The sequence below is a fragment of the Callithrix jacchus genome, chromosome 1, assembly GCF_049354715.1.
Source record: "Callithrix jacchus isolate 240 chromosome 1, calJac240_pri, whole genome shotgun sequence".
In the NCBI taxonomy this organism is placed as follows: domain Eukaryota; kingdom Metazoa; phylum Chordata; class Mammalia; order Primates; family Cebidae; genus Callithrix; species Callithrix jacchus.
This window is the reverse complement of record NC_133502.1, coordinates 199,504,523-199,527,830: the sequence shown is the minus strand read 5'-3', so window position 1 is coordinate 199,527,830 and position 23,308 is coordinate 199,504,523. Positions and strand designations below refer to the sequence as shown.

Here is a 23,308-nt window from a genome sequence, read left to right as displayed (position 1 = left end):
GGAGAATTGCTTGAACCTGGAAGGTGCAAGTTGCAGTGAGCCAAGATCACGCCACTGCACTCCAGCCTGGGCAACAGAGTGAGACTCCATCTCAGAAAACAAAAAACAAAATAAAACAAAAATCTCCTAAGCACTTAGGCTAGGAGCAGTGGCTCAAGTCTGTAATAGCAGCACTTAGGGAGGCTGGGGCAGGAGGATCACTTGAGGCCAGGAGTTCAAGATCAGCCTGAACAACATGGCAAATCTCTCTCTACTAAAAATGCAAACATTAGCCAGGAATGGAGGTGCACTCCTGTAATCTCAGCTACATGGGTAGCTGTAGAATAAGAATCACCTGAACCTCGGGAGGCCGAAGTTGCAGTGAGCCAAGATCACGCCACTATATTCCAGCCTGGATGACAGAATGAGATTTTGTCTCAAAAACAAACAAACCAAAAAACTCCTAAGCACTCAAAACACATCTTCTAAAAATAAGGACATTTTCCTAAACAATCATAATGTCACTCTGCTTATGAAAATTTTAACTTTTGTTTTAATAATATAAATAACATCATATAAACATATTTTGGAACATCCAGATGGTCTCATTATAATACTGTCCCTCAAATTCAATGCCTTTATTAGAAAGGATAGGCTAGATTATGCTGCAAGTAACAGCCGCAGCCTGGCAACACAGGAGACTTGAACCTGGGAGGCGGAGATTGCAGTGAGCCGAGATCACGCCATTGCACTCCAGACTAAATTTTTTTTTGATTAAGTCTTTTAAATTTAACAAAAAGTCGGCCAGGTGCAGTGGCTCAAGCCTGTAATCCCAGCACTTTGGGAGGCCGAGGCGGGTGGATCACAAGGTCAAGAGATCGAGACCATCCCGGTCGGCATGGTGAAACCCTGTCTCTACTAAAAATACAAAAAAAAATTAGCTGGGCATGGTGGCGCATGCCTGTGATCCCAGCTACTCAGTAGGCTGAGGCAGGAGAATTGCCTGAACCCAGGAGGTGGAGGTTGCGGTGAGCCAAGATCGCGCCATTGTACTCCAGCCTGCCTAACAAGAGCGAAACTCTGTCTCAAAAAAATAAATAAATAAAAATAACAAAAAGTCTTTTAAAATTAACCAGGTGTGGTGCTGTGCACCAGTAGTTTTAGCTACTTGGGAGGCTGATGGAGGAAGATTGTTTGAGCTCAGGAATTGAAGGCTACAGAGTGCCATGATCATGCCACTGCACTCCAGTCTGGGCAACAAAGTGAGACCCCGTATCAATAAAAAAAAAAAAAACATATTATTTACAGTAACATGGATGAAACTGGAGGTCATTATGGTATGATTGAAATAATTCAAGCACAAAAAGACGAATATTGCATGTTCTTACTCGTGTGGGAGCTAAAAAGCTGATCTCAAAGAGTCCGAGAAGAGAATGGCATATACTGGAGGCTGGATCTGTGGATGGGAGAGGGGTGATGAAGACATGTGGGTTACCAAACATACAATTAGATAGAAAAAGTTCTAATGTTTGATGGCAGAGTAAAGTGACTATAGTTAGCAACAATGTACTGTGTATTTCAAAGCAGCAGCTAGAAGAGAGGACTTGAAATGTTCCAAACACATAGAAATGGTCAGTCCTTGGGCTGGGTGCAGTGGCTCACACCCGTAATCCCAGCACTTTGGGAGACCAAGGCAGGTGGATCACCTGAGGTCAGCAGTTCAAGACCAATCTGGCCAACATAGTGAAACACCGTCTCTACTAAAAATACAAAAATTAGCTGGGCCTAGTGGCAGGCACCTGTAATCTCAGCTACTTGGGAGGCTGAGGCAGAAGAACTGCTTGAACCCTGGAGGCTGAGGTTGCAGTCAGCCAACTTGTGCCACTACACTCCAACCCTTTGGCCTGGGTGTCAAGAGTGAGACTCCATCTTAAAAAAAAAAGAAAGAAAGAAATTGTAAATCCTCAAGGTGATGGATATCCCAAATACCCTGACTTGATCATTACATATTCTGTGCATGTAACAGGTACATGTACCCATCAATATGTGACATTATGTATCAATTTATAAAATGTGTATTGCTGCCAGGCACAGTGACTCACACCTGTAATCCTAGCAGTTGGGAGGCTGAGGTGGGAGGATCACTTGAGGTCAGGAGTTTGAGACCAGCCTGGCCAACATGGCAAATCCCCATCTCTACCAAAAATACAAAAATTAGCCAGGTGTGGTGGTGCGAACCTATAGTCCCAGCTACTTTGGAGGCTGAGGCTGGAGACTCATTTGAACCTGGAAGGCAGAGTTTGCAGTGAGCCAAGATCACACCACCACACCCCAACCTGGGTGACAGAGACTCTGTCTCAAAATAAAAAAATGTATTGCTACTTCACACTATGTATCCATTACATGCCAGCTGGCAGTTTCACACTTCCCTCCAAAAGCCAGTATGACACCAAAGTAGATTTTTTTTTTTTTTTTGATAATGAGTCTTGCTATGTTACCCAGGCTTGTCTTAGACTCCTGGCCTCAAGCCATCCTCCCACCCTTGGCCTCCTGAGTCGCTGAGATTACAGGCATGAGCCTGTGTGCTTTCCAGTAGCCCTTATTTTGAATATTGCTGGTTGCCATGACAGAGGGAGACAACTCTGAAAGATCTCACGCCAGCAATTCTATGTTTGGGCCTAGCTCACACCTCATTGGCCAGTGCTGGGTGCCCAGAAGTCAGAGCAATAGAGATTTGGGTGAGCAGAATTAATGGCCAAGTATGTGTTTGTGATGGTCATGGAGATAAGCTAGTACTAATTGTAATTGTCATGGGCAGTAAGAAACAAACACGGAGGGGTGCAGTGGCATGTCTGTAATACCAACACTTTGAGAGGCTGGGGAAGGAGGATCCTCTTGAAGCCAGGAGTTTGAGACCAGCTTGGGCAACAGCAAGGTCCTGTTTCTACAAAAAATAAATAAAAATTCGCTGAGTGTGGTGACGCATGGCAGGCTGAGACCAGAGGATCACCTGGACCTCGGAGTTTGAAGCTGCAGTGAGCTATGATAGTGCTACTGCACTCCAGCCTGGGCAACAGAGTAAGACTCTATCTCTAAAAATAATGAATGAATGAATGAATGTATTCAAAAGCTCCTAGCACCTTCTGTTGACTTCTCATTGGCAAGATCTCAGTCACGTGGCCAATCATGGCTGCAAAAGAGCCATGGGAAATACCTATTTCCTAGCTAGGTACATGGCTGTCCTGGTGAAGGAAACTGGCATTCTGTTATTCTAAGTTAGTAAGAAGGAAGAGAACAGACATTAAGAGGTCTCTAAGCAGGCCTAGGCATGGTGGCTCACACCTGTAATCCTAGCAGTTTGGGAAGCCGAGGTGGGTGGAATCACTCGAGGTCAGAAGACTGAGACCAACCTGGCCAACATGGCAAAACCCCGTGTTTACCAAAAATACAAAAATTAGCGAGGCATGGTGGCAGGCACTGTAATCCCAGCTACTCGGGAGCTGAGACAGAAGAATTGCTTGGACCTAGGAGACAGAGGTTGCAGTGAGCCCAGATTGCACCATTGCACTCCAGCCTGGGTGACAGACTGAGACTCCATCGCAAAAAAAAGAGGTCTCTAGTAGCAGTGTCTGCCACAGACTGCCTGCCTTTAGGCAAGATGTTTCCTCTACCAGAATTGCCCTTCTGGATATAGTCAACCCTATCCAAGCTATAGTTCCCCTACTTCACAAAGGTCTCCTTGACTCCATAGTTTCATCAATCCCTGTCCACACTGAAATCCTTATGTCTTATTTATCCATATGCCTTTGCCTGGCACAGAATAGACCCCTAGTAAATATTTGAATTAGTGGGGACTTGAACGTGCTGTGGTTTATTAATTATAAAAATGTGACTCACCCCAATCATGAGAGCAGGGCCATAATGAATCCATCTTGGTTTTCCCCACTGTGCCTGGCCCAGAAGAGATGTTCCAGCTGGAACACACCCTCCATCCAGCCCCACCTTCCCTGGCTTTCCTGAGGCAGATCCGTTTTGCAGATCACAGTACTTGACAGGATTTGGCAGGTTTCTGGCCTGGGTCGTTCCTTGTAGAGCTATAAGAGGTACATGTGGAAAGAGCCTCATGTGAGATCATGCAGTAAGTTAGCAGCAGCGCAGATAACAGACCCAGAGCTTCAGCTTCCCAACCCAAGGACATTCATTCAGCGACTGTGCTCCAAGGTCATGCTGGCTTCCTTTCAGGCCCAGGGCTAGGATGGCTAAGATTACCCCAAAAGATTACCCCAGGATTAAGTGGGCTGTTACAGTATGTTAAAGCTACTTTTCTTCCTTTTTTTTTTCTGAGATGGAGTCTTGTTCTGTCACTCGGGCTGGAGTACAGTGGTGCAATATCGGCTCACTGCAACCTCCACCTTCTGGGTTCAAACAATTCTCCAATTCTCCTGCCTCAGTCTCCCAAGTAGCTGGTATTACAGGCATGAGCCACCATACTCAGTTAATTTATTTGTATTTTTAGTAAAGACGGGGTTTTACCACTTTGGTTAGGCTGATCTCCAACTCCTGACCTCAAGTGATCCACCTGCCTCGGCCTCCTAAAGTACTGGGATTACAGGTGTGAGCCACCGTGCCCAGCTTGTTCTTTTTTTTCTCATTATTATTTTTTTTTTACGGAGTCTCATTGTCACCTAGGCTGATCATAGCTCACTGCAGCCAGCTTCAAATCCCTGGGTTCAAGCAATCCTCTGCCTCAGCCTTTCAAGTAGAAAGAGCTGCTCATTCTAAAAATCACAGTGCTTAGTTCCTGCCAAAGCTTCTAAATTCAGTAAATCTCCTCATCTTGGTACTTCCAAATTCAAAGGCTCCCCATACATACACATACCTCCAAACACATATATGCCCAGAATAAAGCCTGGAAGGAAAAACATAAAATATTAATGGTAGATTTTTCTCTAAGTGGTAGAAATATAGGTGATTTTAATTTTCTTTTTGGTTTGCTTTTTAATTTTCCAAATTCTCTACAATCAACATGTATTATTTTTATAACCAGAATAAAAGTACTAAAAACAATAAATAAGCCTAATATTTGGAGAAAGAGAAAAAGTCAACAATATGCCTAAACTTGTGCTATTACAGTGAGGCATCTATGACTTACTCATTCACTCAACATATATATCTTGAACACCTACGTGCCAAGCACTTTGTTGGTACAAGTGTTGTTACAACAAATGAGACAAACGTGGTTCCTGCCTTAATGGAATCTTTTTATCTTCTCTATTTTCCAAAGTTACTATGATATATGTATATTGCTTAAATGCTCTCCCTCCGTTCCTTCCTTCCTTCCTTCCTTCTTTACTTCCTTCCTTCTCTTTCTTTCCTCTCTCTCTCCCTTTCTCATTCTTCTCTCTTTCTTTCTCTCTTTCTCATTCTGTTGCCCAGGCTGGAGCGCAGTGGTTTGATCTTAACTCACTACAACCTCTGCCTGCCAGGTTCAAGCATTTCTCCTGCCTCAGTCTCTTCAGTAGCTAAAAATTACAGATGTGAGCCACCACGCCTGGCTAATTTTTGTATTTTTAGTAGAGACAGGGTTTCACCATGTTGGCCAGGCTGGTTTTGAACTTCTGACCTCAAGTAATCCTCCTCCTGCCTTGGCCTCCCAAAGTCCTGAGATTACAGGCATGAGACACCGCACCCAGCCTTAAATGCTTTCTCTATTTGAAATTTAAAAACATTGAACTGGCCAGGTACGACTGCTCACACCTGTAAACCCGTACTTTGGGAGCTCAAACAGGTGCATCTCTTGAGGCCAGGAATTCTAAATCAGCCTGGGCAATATAGCAAGACCTTGTCTCTAGTTAAAAAAAAAAAAATAGTCTGAGTGTGGTGGTTCAGGCCTATAATCCCAGCACTTTGGGAGGCCAAGGTGAGCAGGGAGGCCAGGAGTTGAAGACCAGCCTGGCCAACATGGTGAAACACTGTCTCTACTAAAAATACAAAAAAAAAAAAAATTATCTGGGCTGGGTGCAGTGGCTCACGCCTGTAATCCCAGCACTTTGGGAGGCCAAGGCTGGCGGATCACAAGGTCAGGAGTTCGAGACCAGTTTGGCCAACATGGTAAGACCCCATCTGTACCAAAAAATACAAAAATTAGTTGGGGGTGCCCTGCAGTCCCAGCTACTTGGGAGGCTGAGGCAGGAGAATTGCTTGAACCCAGGAGGCAGAAGCTGCAGTGAGCCCAGATTGCACCATTGCACTCCAGCCTGAGCAACAGAGCAAGGCTCTGTCTGGAGAAAAAAAAATTATCTGGATATGGTGGCACATGCCTGTAATACCAGCTACTTGGGAGGCTGAGTTATGAGGATCACTTGAACACAGGTGGCGGAGGTTGCAGTGAGTGGAGATCACACCATTGCACTCCAGTCTGGGTGATAGAGCAACACTCTATATCTCAAAAATCAAAACAGGGCCGAGTGTGGTGGCTCACACCTGTAAACCTGGCACTTTGGGAGGATGAAGTGGGTGGATCACCTGAGGTGAAGAGTTCGAGACCAACCTGGCCAATGTGGTGAAAACCCATCTCTACTAAAAATACAAAAATTAGCCAGACATAGTGGTGCATGCCTGTAATCCCAGCTATCTGGGAAGCTGAGGCAGGAGAATCACTGGAAACTGGGAGGCAGAGACTGCAGTGAGCCGAGATAACACCACTGCACTCCAGCCTGGGTGACAGAGCAAGCTCTGCCTAAAAAAAACCAAGCCAGTCGTGGTGGCTCACGCCTGTAATCCCAACACTTTGGGAAGCAGAGGCGGGTGGATCACCTGAGGTCAGGAGTTCGAGACAAGCCTGGTCAACATGGTGAAACCCTGTCTCTACCAAAAATAAAATTAGCCAAGGGTGGTGTACGCCTGTAGTCCCAGCTACTTAGGAGGCTGAGGCAGGAGAATCACTTGAATCTGGGAGGCAGAGGTTGCTTTGAGCTGAGATGGCGCCACTGCACTCCAGTCTAAGCAACAGAGAGAGACTCTGTCTCAAAAAATAAGTACATAAATAAAAATGAACCAGCTGTAGTGGCATGCACCTATAGCCCCAGCTACTTAGGAGGCTGAGGTGGGAGGTTCGCTGAGCCCAGGAGTTCAAGGTTGCAGTGAGCTGTGATCAAACCATTGCACTTCAGCCTGGGCAACAGAGTGAGACCCTGTCTCAAAAGTAAATCAATCAATAAATAATAAAAATGAGATGCCAGATGAAATGTGAGAAGTATTGGTTGGTGTGGTTACCCGTTCCTAAAAGTCTTTTAAGAACAAGATCCCCAGGGCCGGGCACGGTGGCTCAAGCCTGTAAATCCCAGCACTTTGGGAGGCCGAGGCGGAGGGATCACAAGGTCAACAGATCAAGACCATCCTGGTCAACATAGTGAAACCCTGTCTCTACTAAAAATACAAAAAAAAAAAAATTAGCTGGGCACAGTGGCGTGTACCTGTAATCCCAGCTACTCAGGAGGCTGAGGCAGGAGAATTGCCTGAACCCAGGAGGCCGAGGTTGCGGTGAGCCGAGATCGCGCCATTGCACTCCAGCCTGGGTAACAAGAGTGAAACTCCGTCTCAAAAAAAAAAAAAAAAAAAAGAACAGGATCCTCTCCCATTTGAAGAAGGAGCTGAGCTGAGCATTGTTCCAAGGCTGGGGTAGTATCTTTGGAGCCACCTGAAGACAAAAACATGCAATTATAAACTTTTATATATAAGAAGGATTTTTAAAACTCCTTGCCCGCACGAGGTGGCTCATACCTCTAATCCCAGCACTTTGGAGTATGAGGTGGGTGGATCACCTGAGGTCAGGAGTTTGAGACCAGACTGACTAACATGGAGAAACCCCATCTCTACTAAAAATAGAAAATTAGCCAGGCGTGGTGACATATGCCTGTAATTCCAGCTACTCAGGAGGCTAAGGCAAGAGAATCGCTTGAACCCGGCAGTCAGAGGTTGTGGTGAGCTGAGATCATGCCATTGCACTCCAGCCTGGGCAACAAGAGTAAAACTCCATCTCAAAAATAAATAAATAAATAAACTCCAGTGAGAATTACTGGCCAGTGGGAGGTCAGGATATATCAGGATTCAGAATTCAGTATTCCTCCCTATTAAAGCTATAGCCTCAGGCAAGCCCAGAGGGAACTCTGGGGAGGCAGCAAGGGAGAGGAAACTAAATTGGTTTAAACTTGGACAACGCGGCAAAATCCCTTCTCTACAAAAAATACAAAAATTAGCCAGGTGTGTTGGCACATGCCTGCAGTCCCAGATACTTGGGGGGCTGAGGCAGGAAGATCACTTGCCACCAGGGAGGTTCAGGCTGCAGTGAACCAAGATAGTACCACTGCACTCCAGCCTGGGTGACAAAGTGAGACCCTGTCTCAAATATATATTACACATTACTATATATATATTTATATATGTATAAAAATATGTTTTATTGAGGTAACACATAACATAAAATTTACCATGCTCTTCCCTGCCTGCCCACCGGTCCCCACATCCTGTGGTCCAGATGAAGCTCTCAATCACAGTGCTTTGCCCCTCCCCCCCACAATCCTGCTGGACTTGTGATTCAAGCTGGCCTATCAGACCAACCATCCCCATGTCCACAGGGATTGTCTTAGGACTGGGTATGTAAGCCCATTAGAACCAAAGACTTCTCTGAGACCTGATACAAGGAAACTGGGAGACAGGGGCTTCACTTCTAAGATCATATGCTATAAGGACAGTGTAAGGTGGAGCTGCTTGCCATTTTCCCAGGCTAGGTGGAGGAAGCCATCTGCAACAGGTAATAGCAAAGCTGATGCACAAAGGGAAGAAAATAAAGATGAAGGTGGGAGGCCTGGTGATAATCTTTATTTTTTCTTTTGAGACGGAGTCTTGCTCTGTCACCCAGGATGGAGTACAGTGGCACAATCTTGGCTCGCTGCAACTCAATCTTGGCTCATAGCCTCCCAGGCTCAAGCAATTCTTGTGCCTCAGCCTACCGAGTAGCTGGGATTACAGGTGTGTGCTACCACACCCAGCTAATTTTTGTATTTTTAGTAGAGACAGGGTTTCACCATGTTGGCCAGGATGGTCTTGAACTCCTGACCTCAAGTGATCCACCTGCCTCAGCCTCTCAAAGTGCTGGGATTACAGGCATGACCCACTGGTGCCCAGCCCCTGGTGATTCAATCTTTTAAGTTCTGGATCCATATGTGCCTGAAGTCCATCTCGAGACTTTTTAGTTATGTGACTCATTAGCTTGTTTTGTTTTGTTTTGTTTTTGTTAAGACGGAGTCTTGTCATCCAGGCTGGAGTGCAGCAGCCCCATCACAGGTCACTGCAGCCTTGAACTAGACTTAAGCAGTGCTCCCACCTCAGCCTCCCAAGTAGCTAGGACCATAGATGTGTGCCACCAGGTCTGGCTAACTTATTTTTTTTTTTTTTTAGAGATGGGGTCTCACTGTGCTTCCCAAGCTGGTCTAAAATTCCTGGGCTCAAGTGATCCTCCCACCGCAGCCTCCCAAAGTGCTGAGATTACAGGCGTGAGCGACTGTGCCTGGCCTCATTAACTTTTTTTTTAAGCTAGCTTAAGTAGGGTTCTGTTGGGCTTTCACCATGATGGTTTCTGTGTCCTACCCATGATGTCACAGCCCTTGGTGTGATAAAGCCTGAGACTGTAATGTCAGACCCCAAAAGGGACCCAGCATGCTGGTGGAGGCAGGAGCGGAAGGCAAGGATGACAGCTTCTAGGAAGCAGGATACCCGACAGAGTTTCACTGTTGTTGCCCAGGCTGGAGTGCAATGGTGAGATTTTGGTTCATCTCAACCTCTGATTCCCAGGTTCAAGCGATTCTCCTGCCTCAGCCTCCCAAGTGGCTGGGATTACAGGCGCCCACCACCACGCCTGGCTAAGTTTGTATTTTTAGTAGAGACTGGGTTTCTCCATGTCGATCAGGCTGGTCTCCAACTCCTGACCTCAAGTGATCTGCCAGCCTTGGCCTCCCAAAGTGGGATTACAGGCATGAGCCACCACGCCCGGCCAAGAAATTTTCAACCTATGACTCAGACATTAGGCTTACTTCATGGTGGCTGACATGGTCTTTATCCCAGAATAAAAGGGATAAATGGCAGTAGCCCCCAGAGATCTAGACCTTTCTGACGGGACACATTCCAAGTCCCATGTTGGCAGCTGAGGCCAGACTTCAAGTGCGCATCTGAGGACCAAGACTTTGCACCCAGAGCCAGGAAGTATGCTTGACCTCAGGCATCTCCTTCACACAGCTCTTTGTCAGGTTCTGTAAAAAAAGCAAAGTGAAACTGGGTATGGTGGTTCACACCTGTGATCCCAGCAACTTAGGAGGCTGAGGCAAGAGGATCCCTTGAGGCCAGGAGTTCAAGGCTGCAGTGAGCTATGATTGCGCCACTGCACTCTAACCTGGGAGACAGCAAGACTCTATCTCTAAAAAAACAAGTGGAAAAAAAAAAGCAAGTGAAAATAATTCCAGCTGAGTCTATCTGCCTCACCAGTCCTTGAACCTACACTATCCCATGGAGGTCTGGTCTACCGCTGAGTCTCATCCAGGTATTGGTGGCATAGAAACAGATGGGGGGTTGGGGGAGGAAATGGCTTGAAAGATGAGACACTCATAAGTGAGAACCACAGAGAGGGTCAGAAACAGTCACTGTTGACTACCAATAATCAAGGCTGTCACTTTTTCCTTTGTTTATAATGTGCCTTGTCATTCAGATGCTTTTAAATTTTATCCAGAGCAAATGATGTTTCTCTTAATGATTGGTACTTTTTGCATTTTATTAAAGAGATTCTTCTACATCCTGATGTTCCAAATATATTTCTTTTGTTTTCGAGATGGAGTTTCACTCTTGTTAACCAGGCTGGAGTACAATGGCACAATCTTGGCTCACTGCAACCTCCACCTCCTGGGTTCAAGCAATTCTCCTGCCTCGGCTTCCCAAGTAGCTGGGATTACAGGTGTGACCACCACGACCGACTAATTTTGTATTTTTAGTAGAGATAGGGTTTCACCATGTTGGCCAGGCTGGTCTAGAACTCCTGACCTCAGGTGATCTGCCCACCTCAGCCTCCCAAAGTGCCAGGATTCCAGCACTGCTCTTGGAATCAGACTGTGGTCAGACCGCTCCTGAAAGCATGTATTTGCTCAGCTCCTTCCTGTCGCCATTCTGTTTTCCTCATTGGTCCTGCCTTGAGCCTAGGGATGGAGTTCTGTGCCCCAGCCATTAGTGAGTCATAGGCCTTGGGCCACCCCAGTTGTGTGTGTAACCTCTCAGACACCCACCAGAGACAACTGTACCCACCAAAGAGACAACAGCACCCACCTCAGAGGCAAGAGCACCCACCTCCTCAGAGACAACTCCTACCACAGAGACAACAACTCCCACCACAGAGACAACAGCACCCACCTCAGAGGCAAGAGCACCCACCTCAGAGACAACAACACCCACCTCAGAGGCAAGAGCACCCACCTCCTCAGAGACAACAACTCCTACCACAGAGACAACAACTCCCACCACAGAGACAACAGCACCCACCTCAGAGGCAAGAGCACCCACCTCAGAGACAACAACACCCACCTCAGAGGCAAGAGCACCCACCTCCTCAGAGACAACAACTCCTACCACAGAGACAACAACTCCCACCACAGAGACAACAGCACCCACCTCAGAGGCAAGAGCACCCACCTCAGAGACAACAACACCCACCTCAGAGGCAAGAGCACCCACCTCCTCAGACAACAACTCCTACCACAGAGACAACAACTCCCACCACAGAGACAACAACACCCACCTCAGAGGCAAGAGCACCCACCTCCTCAGAGACAACAACTCCTACCACAGAGACAACAACTCCCACCACAGAGACAACTATTCCCACCACAGAGACAACAGCACCCACCTCAGAGACAACAACACCCACCTCAGAGGCAAGAGCACCCACCTCCTCAGAGACAACAACTCCTACCACAGAGACAACAACTCCCACCACAGAGACAACAGCACCCACCTCAGAGACAACAACACCCACCTCAGAGGCAAGAGCACCCACCTCCTCAGAGACAACAACTCCTACCACAGAGACAACAACTCCCACCACAGAGACAACAGCACCCACCTCAGAGACAACAACACCCACCTCAGAGGCAAGAGCACCCACCTCAGAGGCAAGAGCACCCACCTCAGAGGCAAGAGCACCCACCTCAGAGACAACAACACCCACCTCAGAGGCAAGAGCACCCACCTCCTCAGACAACAACTCCTACCACAGAGACAACAACTCCCACCACAGAGACAACAACACCCACCTCAGAGGCAAGAGCACCCACCTCCTCAGAGACAACAACTCCTACCACAGAGACAACAACTCCCACCACAGAGACAACAGCACCCACCTCAGAGGCAAGAACACCCACCTCCTCAGAGACAACAACACCCACCTCAGAGGCAAGAGCACCCACCTCCTCAGAGACAACAACTCCTACCACAGAGACAACAACACCCACCTCAGAGGCAAGAGCACCCACCTCAGAGGCCAGGTGCACACCCACCTCCTCAGAGACAACAACTCCTACCACAGAGACAACAACTCCCACCACAGAGACAACAACACCCACCTCAGAGGCAAGAACACCCACCTCCTCAGAGACAACAACACCCACCTCAGAGGCAAGAGCACCCACCTCCTCAGAGACAACAACTCCCACCACAGAGACAACAACACCCACCTCAGAGGCAAGAACACCCACCTCCTCAGAGACAACAACACCCACCTCAGAGGCAAGAGCACCCACCTCCTCAGACAACAACTCCTACCACAGAGACAACAACTCCCACCACAGAGACAACAACACCCACCTCAGAGGCAAGAGCACCCACCTCCTCAGAGACAACAACTCCTACCACAGAGACAACAACTCCCACCACAGAGACAACAGCACCCACCTCAGAGGCAAGAACACCCACCTCCTCAGAGACAACAACACCCACCTCAGAGGCAAGAGCACCCACCTCAGAGGCCAGGTGCACACCCACCTCCTCAGAGACAACAACTCCTACCACAGAGACAACAACTCCCACCACAGAGACAACAGCACCCACCTCAGAGGCAAGAGCACCCACCTCAGAGACAACACCACCCACCTCAGAGGCAAGAGCACCCACCTCCTCAGAGACAACAACTCCTACCACAGAGACAACAACTCCCACCACAGAGACAACAGCACCCACCTCAGAGGCAAGAGCACCCACCTCAGAGACAACAACACCCACCTCAGAGGCAAGAGCACCCACCTCCTCAGACAACAACTCCTACCACAGAGACAACAACTCCCACCACAGAGACAACAACACCCACCTCAGAGGCAAGAGCACCCACCTCCTCAGAGACAACAACTCCTACCACAGAGACAACAACTCCCACCACAGAGACAACAGCACCCACCTCAGAGACAACAACACCCACCTCAGAGGCAAGAGCACCCACCTCCTCAGAGACAACAACTCCTACCACAGAGACAACAACTCCCACCACAGAGACAACAGCACCCACCTCAGAGACAACAACACCCACCTCAGAGGCAAGAGCACCCACCTCCTCAGACAACAACTCCTACCACAGAGACAACAACTCCCACCACAGAGACAACAACACCCACCTCAGAGGCAAGAGCACCCACCTCCTCAGAGACAACAACTCCTACCACAGAGACAACAACTCCCACCACAGAGACAACAACACCCACCTCAGAGGCAAGAACACCCACCTCCTCAGAGACAACAACACCCACCTCAGAGGCAAGAGCACCCACCTCCTCAGAGACAACAACTCCTACCACAGAGACAACAACACCCACCTCAGAGGCAAGAGCACCCACCTCAGAGGCCAGGTGCACACCCACCTCCTCAGAGACAACAACTACCACAGAGACAACAACTCCCACCACAGAGACAACAACACCCACCTCAGAGGCAAGAACACCCACCTCCTCAGAGACAACAACACCCACCTCAGAGGCAAGAGCACCCACCTCAGAGGCCAGGTGCACACCCACCTCCTCAGAGACAACAACTCCTACCACAGAGACAACAGTACCCACCTCAGAGGCAAGAGCACCCACCTCCTCAGAGACAACTACCACAGAGGCAACAACTCCCACCACAGAGGCAACAACTCCCACCACAGAGACACAGCACCTACCACAGAGACAACACTTGCCACAGAGACAACAGCACCCGCCACAGAGACAGCAACTCCCACCACAGAGAATTATTCTCTAATTCACAGAGAAATATTCCCATCACAGATTATTCTGAAATATTCTCTAATTCTCTATGCCATGCGCCACAGAGAAATTTTTTTTCTTTTAAGAGAGACAGGGTTTCGCTTTGTCTCTCTTTTCAAGAGAGATGGGGTCTCACTTTGTCTCTCTCTTTTTAAGAGAGACAGGGTTTCGCTGTAGTACAGTGGCCTAATTGTACTACAATTGAGCCCTGGGCTCAAGTGATCCTCCTGCCTCGAATGCCTGAGTAGCTGGGACTACAGGAGTGTACCACCAGGCCTGGATTTTTTTTTCTTTGTTTTCTTTTATTTTTTTCCAAGACAGTTTCACTCTTATTGCCCAGGCTGGAGTGCAATGGCACCATCTCAGCTCACTGCAACCTCCACCTCCTGGGTTCAAGCAATTCTCCTGCCTCAGCCTCCTGAGTAGCTGGGATTACAGGCACACGCCACCACACCCAGCTAATTTTTTGTATTTTTAGTAGAGATGGGGTTTCATCATATTGGCCAGGCTGGTCTTGAACTCCCGATCTCAGGTGATCCACCCACCTCAGCCTCCCATAATGCTGGGACTACAGGCGTGAGCCACCAATTTTAGTAGTGATGGGGTCTCATCATGTTACCCAGGCTGGTCTCAAACTCCTGGCCTTAACCAATCTTGACCTTGCAAAGTAATAGAAGTACAGGCATGAGCCACTGTGCCTAGCCCATAAAGAAGTATTCTAAGCAAAATCTGAGGATAGGGTTGGACCAATATGATGATGGGAAAGAATTAGAGAAAAATATGAACTTGGATATGTCTTCACCAAGCTTAATCTGAGAATAATCTATTTTACTATTTTATGTCTGTGATGTTTCTCTGGCTTAATTAAAATGTGCTTCACCTTTTTATTTGAGACAGGATTCACTCCTGTTACCCAAGCTGGAGTGCAAAAGCACGATCTCAGCTGACTGCAACCTCTGCCTCCCAGGCTGGAGTGATCCTCCCCGCCCATCCTCCCAAGTAGTGGGGATCACAGGCCTGGGCCACCACGCCTGTAATTTTTTTTTATTTTTTGTAAAGATGGGGTTTCACTATGTTGCCCAAGCTGGTCTCAAACTCCTGGGCTCAAGCCATTCACCTGCCTTGGCCTCCCAAAGCGCTGGGATTATAGGCATGAGCCACTGTACCCAGCCTCTTTCTTTCTTTGAAACAAGGTCTCGGTTTATTGCCCAGGCTGGAGGATAGTGCTGCAATCACAGCTTATTGTAGCCTTAAACTCTTGGGTTCGTGAGATCGTCTGCCTCAGCTTCCTGAGTAGCTGGGACTACAGATGCATGCCAGGGCACCTGGCTAATTTTTAAATTTTTTGTAGAGATGGGAGGTGGGGCGGGGGGGTCTCTTGATGTTGACCAGGCTGGTTTTGAACTCCTGGCTTCAAGTGATCCTTCTGTGTTGGCCTCCCAAATTGTTGGGATTATAGGCATAACCCACTGCACTCGGCCTGCTCGGGTTTCTTATAGCAAGCCTTTACTTCAGCCTGTTTGATTAGGTTTCCATCCGTTGCCTGGACTTTCTTTTAGACACACTAAATCAATACCAAACACTTATTTGTCAGGAACAGTAGCAAATACATGACATGCACACTTGCCTTCATCTTCAGAACAGTCCTGTCTTTGCTATATAAGAGGAAATGGAAAGTAGGAAGATTAAGTAACTTGCCCAAAGTCACCCAACAACAAGCATTAACTCAGGCCTGTCTGATTTGGCAAAGAGTGCTCAAAATCACCGTTCAATGGCTGGAAACTTAATCTTCAGATTTATAGCGAGGCAATCTTTTTAAGTGCAAAGCTGTAAGAATGTTTACAAAACAAATGTGAAACATTTCACAAACGTCTGAAAGCGGCAAAAGTTGATTCTCATTGGGGAAACCCTAGATGTGGGTTACCAGGTTTCGTTTTGGGGGACTGCTGAAGAGAACCATCATTGCATGTGCAGTGAAGACAATTGGCCACTAGATGGCTGTGCAGCTCTTTGTGGTGCCACTGCCAACCGCATTGGCCTGTTGGTTTCCAAGGGCCAAACCACATGAAAGCAGAGAAATGAGAAAAATAAGCACGATGTAGGACGTTTTTTAAAAAACGTAATGAAAACGTCATGTACTAAATGTATTACTATTATTATTATTTTTTTTAATAAAGACTGGGTTTCACCATGTTGGTCAGGCTGGTCTTAAACTCCCGACCTCAGGTGATCCACCCGCCTTGGCCACCAAAGTGCTTGGATTACAGGTGTGAGCCACCATGCCCAGCCAATGTACTAAATTTAAAAGGCCATCCAATATTCTGAGATCATGTTCTTCCTACCTCAACCTCCCAAATAGATGGGATTACAGGTGTGCACCTCCACAGCCAGCTAATTTTTTTTTTTTTTGATTCGGGTCTCACACTGTTGCCGGGGCTGGAGTGCAGTGGTGGGATCTTGGCTCACTGCAACCTCCACCTCCTGGGTTCAAGCAGTTCTCCTGCCTCAGCCTCCCAAGTAGCTGGGACAACAGACACGTGCCACCACATCTGGCTTTTTTTTTTTTTTTTTCATATTTTAGTAGAGACGGGGTTTCACCGTGTTAGCCAGGATGGTCTCAATCTCCTGACCTCCCGGCCGTCCTTCCTACTCTTTTGAGTGGTAATAGATGATTGCTCCTTGGCAAATACTCTTCCTTGGCAAAAAATGACCTAGCTTAGGACACATTTCCCCTCCCCACTTTTAAAAGTGGCATTGTGAATTGCAAAAGCCTGGGACTGGTAAAATTATCAGCTTCTCATTAAAAGCGGATCTAAGGATGGACGCGGTGGCTCACGCCTGTAATCCCAGCACTTTAGGAGGTCGAGGCAGACGGATCACCTGAGTTCAAGAGTTTGAAACTAGCCTGGCCAATATGGTGAAACCCTGTCTCTACTAAAAATACAAAAATTAGCTGGGCCTCAGCCTCCCGAGTAGTGCCTCCCGGGAGTATTTGCCAAGGAGCAATCATCTATTACCACTCAAAAGAGTTGGAAGGACGGCCGGGAGGTCAGGAGATTGCTTGAACCCAGGAGGCAGAGATTGCAGTAAGCTGAGATCATGCTGTTGCACTCCAGCCTGGGCAACAAGAGTGAAATTTCATCTCAAAAAATATATATACATATATATTATATCACCCAGGCTGGGGTGCAGTGGGAGCCACTGCACCTGGCCCTATATTTTGTTTTATTTAAGGAACATGTGCATAGAGTTTGTTTGCTCAAGGCAGATTTTAAAAGCTTACAACAAAACCAGCGTGCCTCCTTCATCCCCTCTCCTCTTCCAGTCTTATGTCTCAGAGGCAACCTCTGCTATGACTTCTTGTTACTTCATGCTTTTATCACCCTTCCTTCCTTCCTTCCTTCCTTCCTTCCTTCCTTCCCTCCTTCCTTCCTTCCTTCCTTCCTTCCTTCCTTCCTTCCTTCCTTCCTTCCTTCCTTTCTTTCTTTTTCTTTCTTTTTGAGACGGAGTCTTGCTCTGTCCTGTCACCCAGCTGGAGTACAGGAGTGCAGTGATCATGGCTCACACAGCCTTGACCTCCTGAGGTCAAGCGATCCTCCCAGCTCAGCCTCTCAAGTAGCTGGGATTACAGGCACACACCACCTCGCCCGGCTAATTTTTTTATTTTTTGTAGAAATGAGATCTCACTATGATTAGCTCAGCTTGGTGTCAAACTCCTGGACTCAAGTGATCCTCCCAACTCAGCCTACCAAAGTGCTAGGATTACAGGCTTGAGCCATCACACTGGCCCCCTGAAGAAATTCTTTATTCCATCCTGACACTTGATTAGAGGGTTTGGCCAAGTTGAGAATGAGGGAAAATAGAAATCTTATTGGAAGGTCTCTATTTGTGAGGGTCTTATTAATTGTTTGGTTTTTCCTGTAAAATTATCAAGGGGAAACTTGCCTTCTTCCTTTGATGACTCACAAAATGAGAGTGTGAGGGGGTCATTTACTTGAGACAACTCAGTTTTTCTAGAGAAGAACCTCCAGTCTACTGTCTGGGCACAACTTTCTGGGAGTAGGAGAAATGAAGGAGACCGGAAGTCTAACTTTTTTTTTTTTTTGAGATAGAGTCTGCCTCTTTCACCCAGGCTGGAGTGCAGTGGAGCAATCTTGACTCACTGCAACCTCTGCCTCTGAGCTTAAGTGATCTTTTCACCTTAACCTTCCAAGTACCTGGGACTACAGGTGTGCTGCCTTGCCCAGGTAATTTTTAAATTTTTTGTGGATACATCAGCTCACCATGTTGCCCAGGCTGATCTAGAACTCCTGGACTCAAGCGACCCTCCCACCTTGGCCTCCCTAAGTGTTGGGATTACAGGTGTGAGCTTCTGTGCCCAGCCTTATTATGCAGACTTTTCATAAAAGTTCTTAGTTCTGAGTCTTATCTCCATTCCCTGCCATCCCTGGGGTACCTAAATATGGAGCTTCTTAGGTTCCATTTTTCCAGACTCCAAATTTAACTCCACAGGTAAGGTTTCTAGGGAACCAAGTGACAGAGATCTGTTCTCTTTTTACCAGATAAGATCATCCTATTTTATTCCTTAATGACAATAGGACTTTCTATAATGTCTCAAACATAGGATTGCCAGATTTAATAAGTAAAAATACAAAATGCCCAGTTAAATTTGAATTTCACATAAACAATGCAATATGTGGGACATACTTATACTAAAAGTTAATTTCTTTGAAATTAATATTTGACCAATAGCCTGCATTTATTTATTTATTTATTTAGAGATGGAGTTTTGCTCTTGTTGCCCAGGCTGGAGTGCAATGGCATGATCTCAGATCACTGCAACCTCTGCCTCCCGGGTTCAAGTGATTCTCCTACCTCAGCCCCCTGAGTACCTGGGACTACAGGCAGGCGCCACCAAGCCTGGCCACCATGCCTGGCTAATTTTTGTATTTTTAGTAGAGAACATGGTTTCATTGTGTTTGCCAGGCTGGTTTCGAACCCTTGACCTCAAGTGATCCACCTGCCTTGGCCTCCCAAAGTGTTGGGATTATAGGCATGAGCCACCACACCCAGTCCACTGTTCTAATTTCTTTTTCTTTTCTTTTCTTTTTTTTTTTTTTTTGAGACAGACTCTGGCTCTTTTACCCAGGCTGGAGTGCAGTGGCACAATCTCAGCTCATTGTGATCTCTTCCTCCTGGGTTCAAGAAATTCTTCTGCCTCAGCCTCCAGAGTAGCTGGGATTACAGGTGTGTACCACCACACCTGGCTAATTTTTGTATTTTTAGTAGAGATGGGGTTTTGCTATGTTGTGCAGGCTGGTCTTGAACTCCTGACCTCATGTGATCCATCAGCCGTGGTCTCCCAAAGTGCTGGGATTATACATGTGAGCCACCTGGCCCGGCCCACTGTTCTAATTTTCTATCATTACAGTGTACTCTAGCCTGTTCTCAAGCTTCATATACATAGGCTCATAGATCATAGTCTTTTGTATCTGGCTTTTCTCATTTAATATAATTTTTTTAACTGAGGGGAAATTCATGTAACATAAATTGTGGGAAACTGAACAATTTGGTGGCATTTAGTACATTCACAGTTCAGTGTAACCTCCACCTCTGTCTAGTTCCAAAATGTTCTCGTTACCCCCAAAGGAGTCGTCATTCCTGTAAACACTCAGCAGTCTCCCCACCCCCAGCACCTGGCAACCACTAATCTGCTGTCTAACCTTTTCTTCTTATGGTTCATCAGTTCTTTACTGTCTGGTAAAATCCCGCAAGCAGAGCGGGATTTTTTTAAAAGGGCTCCAAGAAAGGAAAGGCAGGGAAACAAAAGCAACACTAGGTAAAGTAAAATGTGGCCAGATTAACAAGCCACAAAGAAGGAAAATATTCCTAACCCCAAGATGGAGTCTACTCTTCATCTTGGGCAGAAGGTTCCTGCTCAAACCAGTCTTAAAGGCCGCCCTGGTGCTATCTACGTGAGCAGTGTTTAATTTCCTATCAACAAAGTACAATTCAGTGGCAATGTTGAAAGAGAAAAAGCCGCATAGCTGGCTGCCTCTGCAAATAACATTGACATAAAGACCAAAGTAAATGTTAGCATCCTGGAAACAGCAGCAGGTGTCTTAAATACAACAGCAGCCACTGAGGAGAACTGTGGCCACTGCTAAGTAGCATCGACTCAGCATTCATTTGAAACAATCATAAAAGTTATAATTTCAGACTTCTGGGTGCATTTGATCCTGGATCTTTTTGCTAGGTCTTTCTGTACATTGCTGGGGATTGCTGGACAATTGCTGGTGATTGCTGGACAATTTCTGTTGTTTTCTGGACAGGTTCTTGCCCACCACCATATGCTTAGCACCCAGTACTTAGTGCGATGCTTGCTACATAATAGGTGAACAATAAAAGTTTTTTGAATGAATGAATAAATGAGCAAACCATGTGGGGCACTGAATCATAAAATCACTGCAGTTTAGACTTAGAGGAGAACTAAAGAGAAGGAAAAACAAACCAATAAATGAACTCCCGGGTAAATGAGGTGGCTTACACCTGTAATCCCACCACTTTGTGAGGCTAAGGTAGGTGGATCACTTGAGGCCAGAAGTTCGAGACCAGCCTGGCCAATGTGGTAAAACCCTGTCTCTACTAAAAATACAAAAATTAGTCAGGCATGGTGGCAGGTGCCTATAATCCCAGCAACTCGAGAGGCTGAGGTGCAAGAATCATTTGAACCAGGGAGGTGAAGGCTGCAGTGAGCCAAGACTGCACTACTGTACTCCAGGCCTGGGTGACAGAGCAAGACTATCTCCAGAAAAAAAAAAGAACTCCCACAAGGGACTGTGCAAGATGGTTTATATGCATGACTGTCTTTAATCCTCACAATTACCTTCAAAGTTATCAGGATGCCAGTTTTACAGATGAGGAAACTGATGGTTCCAGAGGTCATGTCACAGAATGCCAAGTCGAAGTCTTTCACTTGGAAGTTGAGAAACCTCAGGGCCAAAGCTGCCAGGGGTCTTGAACTAGTCAACAGAGCTAGCCTCGTTAGTGGCCCACTTAGGATGTTTCCAGTTCTGCTTTTGGCTGAAGGCACACTGCAATGATTCCAGAAGCAATATGATCATCAGTGTCCAAGGAACAGAAAGTTTCCAGAGGCAAAGTGTTCATCTATTAAGACGGGGTGGGGGCATGAAGACTCCTGGGCAGGTTTTAGGCCTTTACAGGTCACCCAGGGTGGATTCATGTCTCAAGGTCTCAGGGGACAGACATGGATGAGCAGCAGTAGGTCAGAGGTTCAGGAGCTAGACAGGCCTATTGCTGGAGCCAAGGGAATTTGCCACCAGGTCCTGGCTGCCTCACTTTTAACCTTTCTATGTCTCAAATGAGTAACTGATTAGGGATGTACTGAGTCCCTGCCAGGTGCTCTGCCAAAGAGGACAAATTTGGCCAATAATAGTTACTGAGGGGCTGGGTGCGGTGGCTCATGCCTGTAATCTCAGCACTTTGGGAGGTCGAGGTGGGTGGATCACCTGAGGTCAGGGGTTCAAGACCAGCCTGACCAATGGAGAAACTCTGTCTCTAGTAAAAATACAAAATAAGCCGGGCATGGTGGTGCATGCCTGTAACCCCAGCTGCTCGGGAGGCTGAGAGAGGAGAATCACTTGAACCTGGGAGGCGGAGGTTACAGTGAGCTGAGATCACACCATTGACTCCAGCCTGGGCAACAAGAGCGAAACTCCAACTCAAAAGAAAAAAAAATAGTTACTGAGGGCTATCAAGTGACTTTAGGGTTACAAAGGTACAAACATAAGATCCAGTCCCTATTAGCTGGGCATGGTGGTACATGTCTGTTGTCCAAGCTACTCAGGAGGCTAAGGCAGGAGAATCGCTTGAGCTTGAGAGATGGAGGCTGCAGTGAGCCATGATCACACCACTGCACTCCAGCATGGGCGAGAGTGAGATCCTGACTCAAAAAAAAAGATCCAGTCCCTGCTTCTTTCTCTAATCGGGTGACAAACCATCCTGTTTTGCTGGAACTGGCCCAGTTTAAGCACTGAAAATCCCCCATCTCAGGAAACCCCTCAGTCCTGGGCACACAGGGCCACTTGGTCCCCATGGAAGGTCTTGATGGAAAGGGGAAGGGAAATACACACAAGAGATAATGATGAACACTAAGCTGCGGGCATATGACTCCATGTCTAATACAGAGGCCCCAAGGGACTCAGGACAGCAGTGCTATATGCACCACATCAGACCCTGCAGCAAAAAGAAACACCAAGAATACTGATCCTTCTTTATTTAAAAATGTGATATTTTGAGTCAGGTGCAATGGCTCACATTTGGGAGCATGAGGTGGGAGGATCACTTGAGCGCAGGCTGCCTCCCAAAATGCTGAGACTACAAGCGTGAGCCACCATGCCCAACCCAAAGCAGTTGTTGTTGTTGTTTTGTTTTGTTTTTGAGATGGAGTTTTGCTCTTGTTGCCCAGGCTGGAGTGCAGTGGCATGATCTTGGCTCACTGGAACCTCTGCCTCCTGGCTTCAAGCGATTCTCCAACCCCAGCCTCCTGGGTAGCTGGGATTACAGGCATGCACCATCACGTCTGGCTAATTTTGTATTTTTAGTAGAGACTGGGTTTCTCCATATTGATCAGGCTGGTCTCGAACTCCCGACCCCAAGTGATTGACCCGCCTTGGCCTCCCAGAGTGCTAGAATTACAGGCTTGAGCCACTGCACCCGGCGAGCAGTTTTTAATCTCATGTATGACAGTTATTTCTGTGTCAGACACACATAGTCATGTGTGCATTCCTCCTGGGCTGTGGGCCCCTTGAAACAAAGTTCATGTGTAAATACCATTTTATCATCAACAGAACTAGTGCAAAGCCCCCAAATGTGCCAGACAATCAGTGAATATTTGCGGAATTTGAGAATCAATAATAATTCCTAAGATATATTAAGTACCAGCCCTGAACTAAGCTTTAACTTTTAGAGGTAACTTGAAT

The 23,308-nt window shown here is 47.0% G+C and overlaps 1 protein-coding gene across 3 annotated transcripts in view; it reads right to left on the bottom strand.

Moving 5' to 3' along the window:
• ZNRF3 (zinc and ring finger 3) overlaps positions 1-23,308 on the bottom strand; it is a 241,112-nt gene that overhangs the window by 202,201 nt on the left and 15,603 nt on the right. Inside the window, exons 2-4 of one of the 3 annotated variants that reach the window (XM_054245692.2) lie at positions 3,877-4,073; positions 2,845-2,923; positions 1,368-1,435 (exon numbers count right to left, since the gene is read on the bottom strand). In XM_054245692.2, the coding sequence (XP_054101667.1) occupies positions 1,368-1,435; positions 2,845-2,923; positions 3,877-3,885 (156 nt within the window). In that variant the 5' untranslated portion in view covers positions 3,886-4,073. Of the gene's footprint in view, positions 1-1,367; positions 1,436-2,844; positions 2,924-3,876; positions 4,074-21,192; positions 21,401-23,308 lie in introns of those variants that run through there. The other 2 variants (XM_035268382.2, XM_078337232.1) reach the window with 2 other exon arrangements.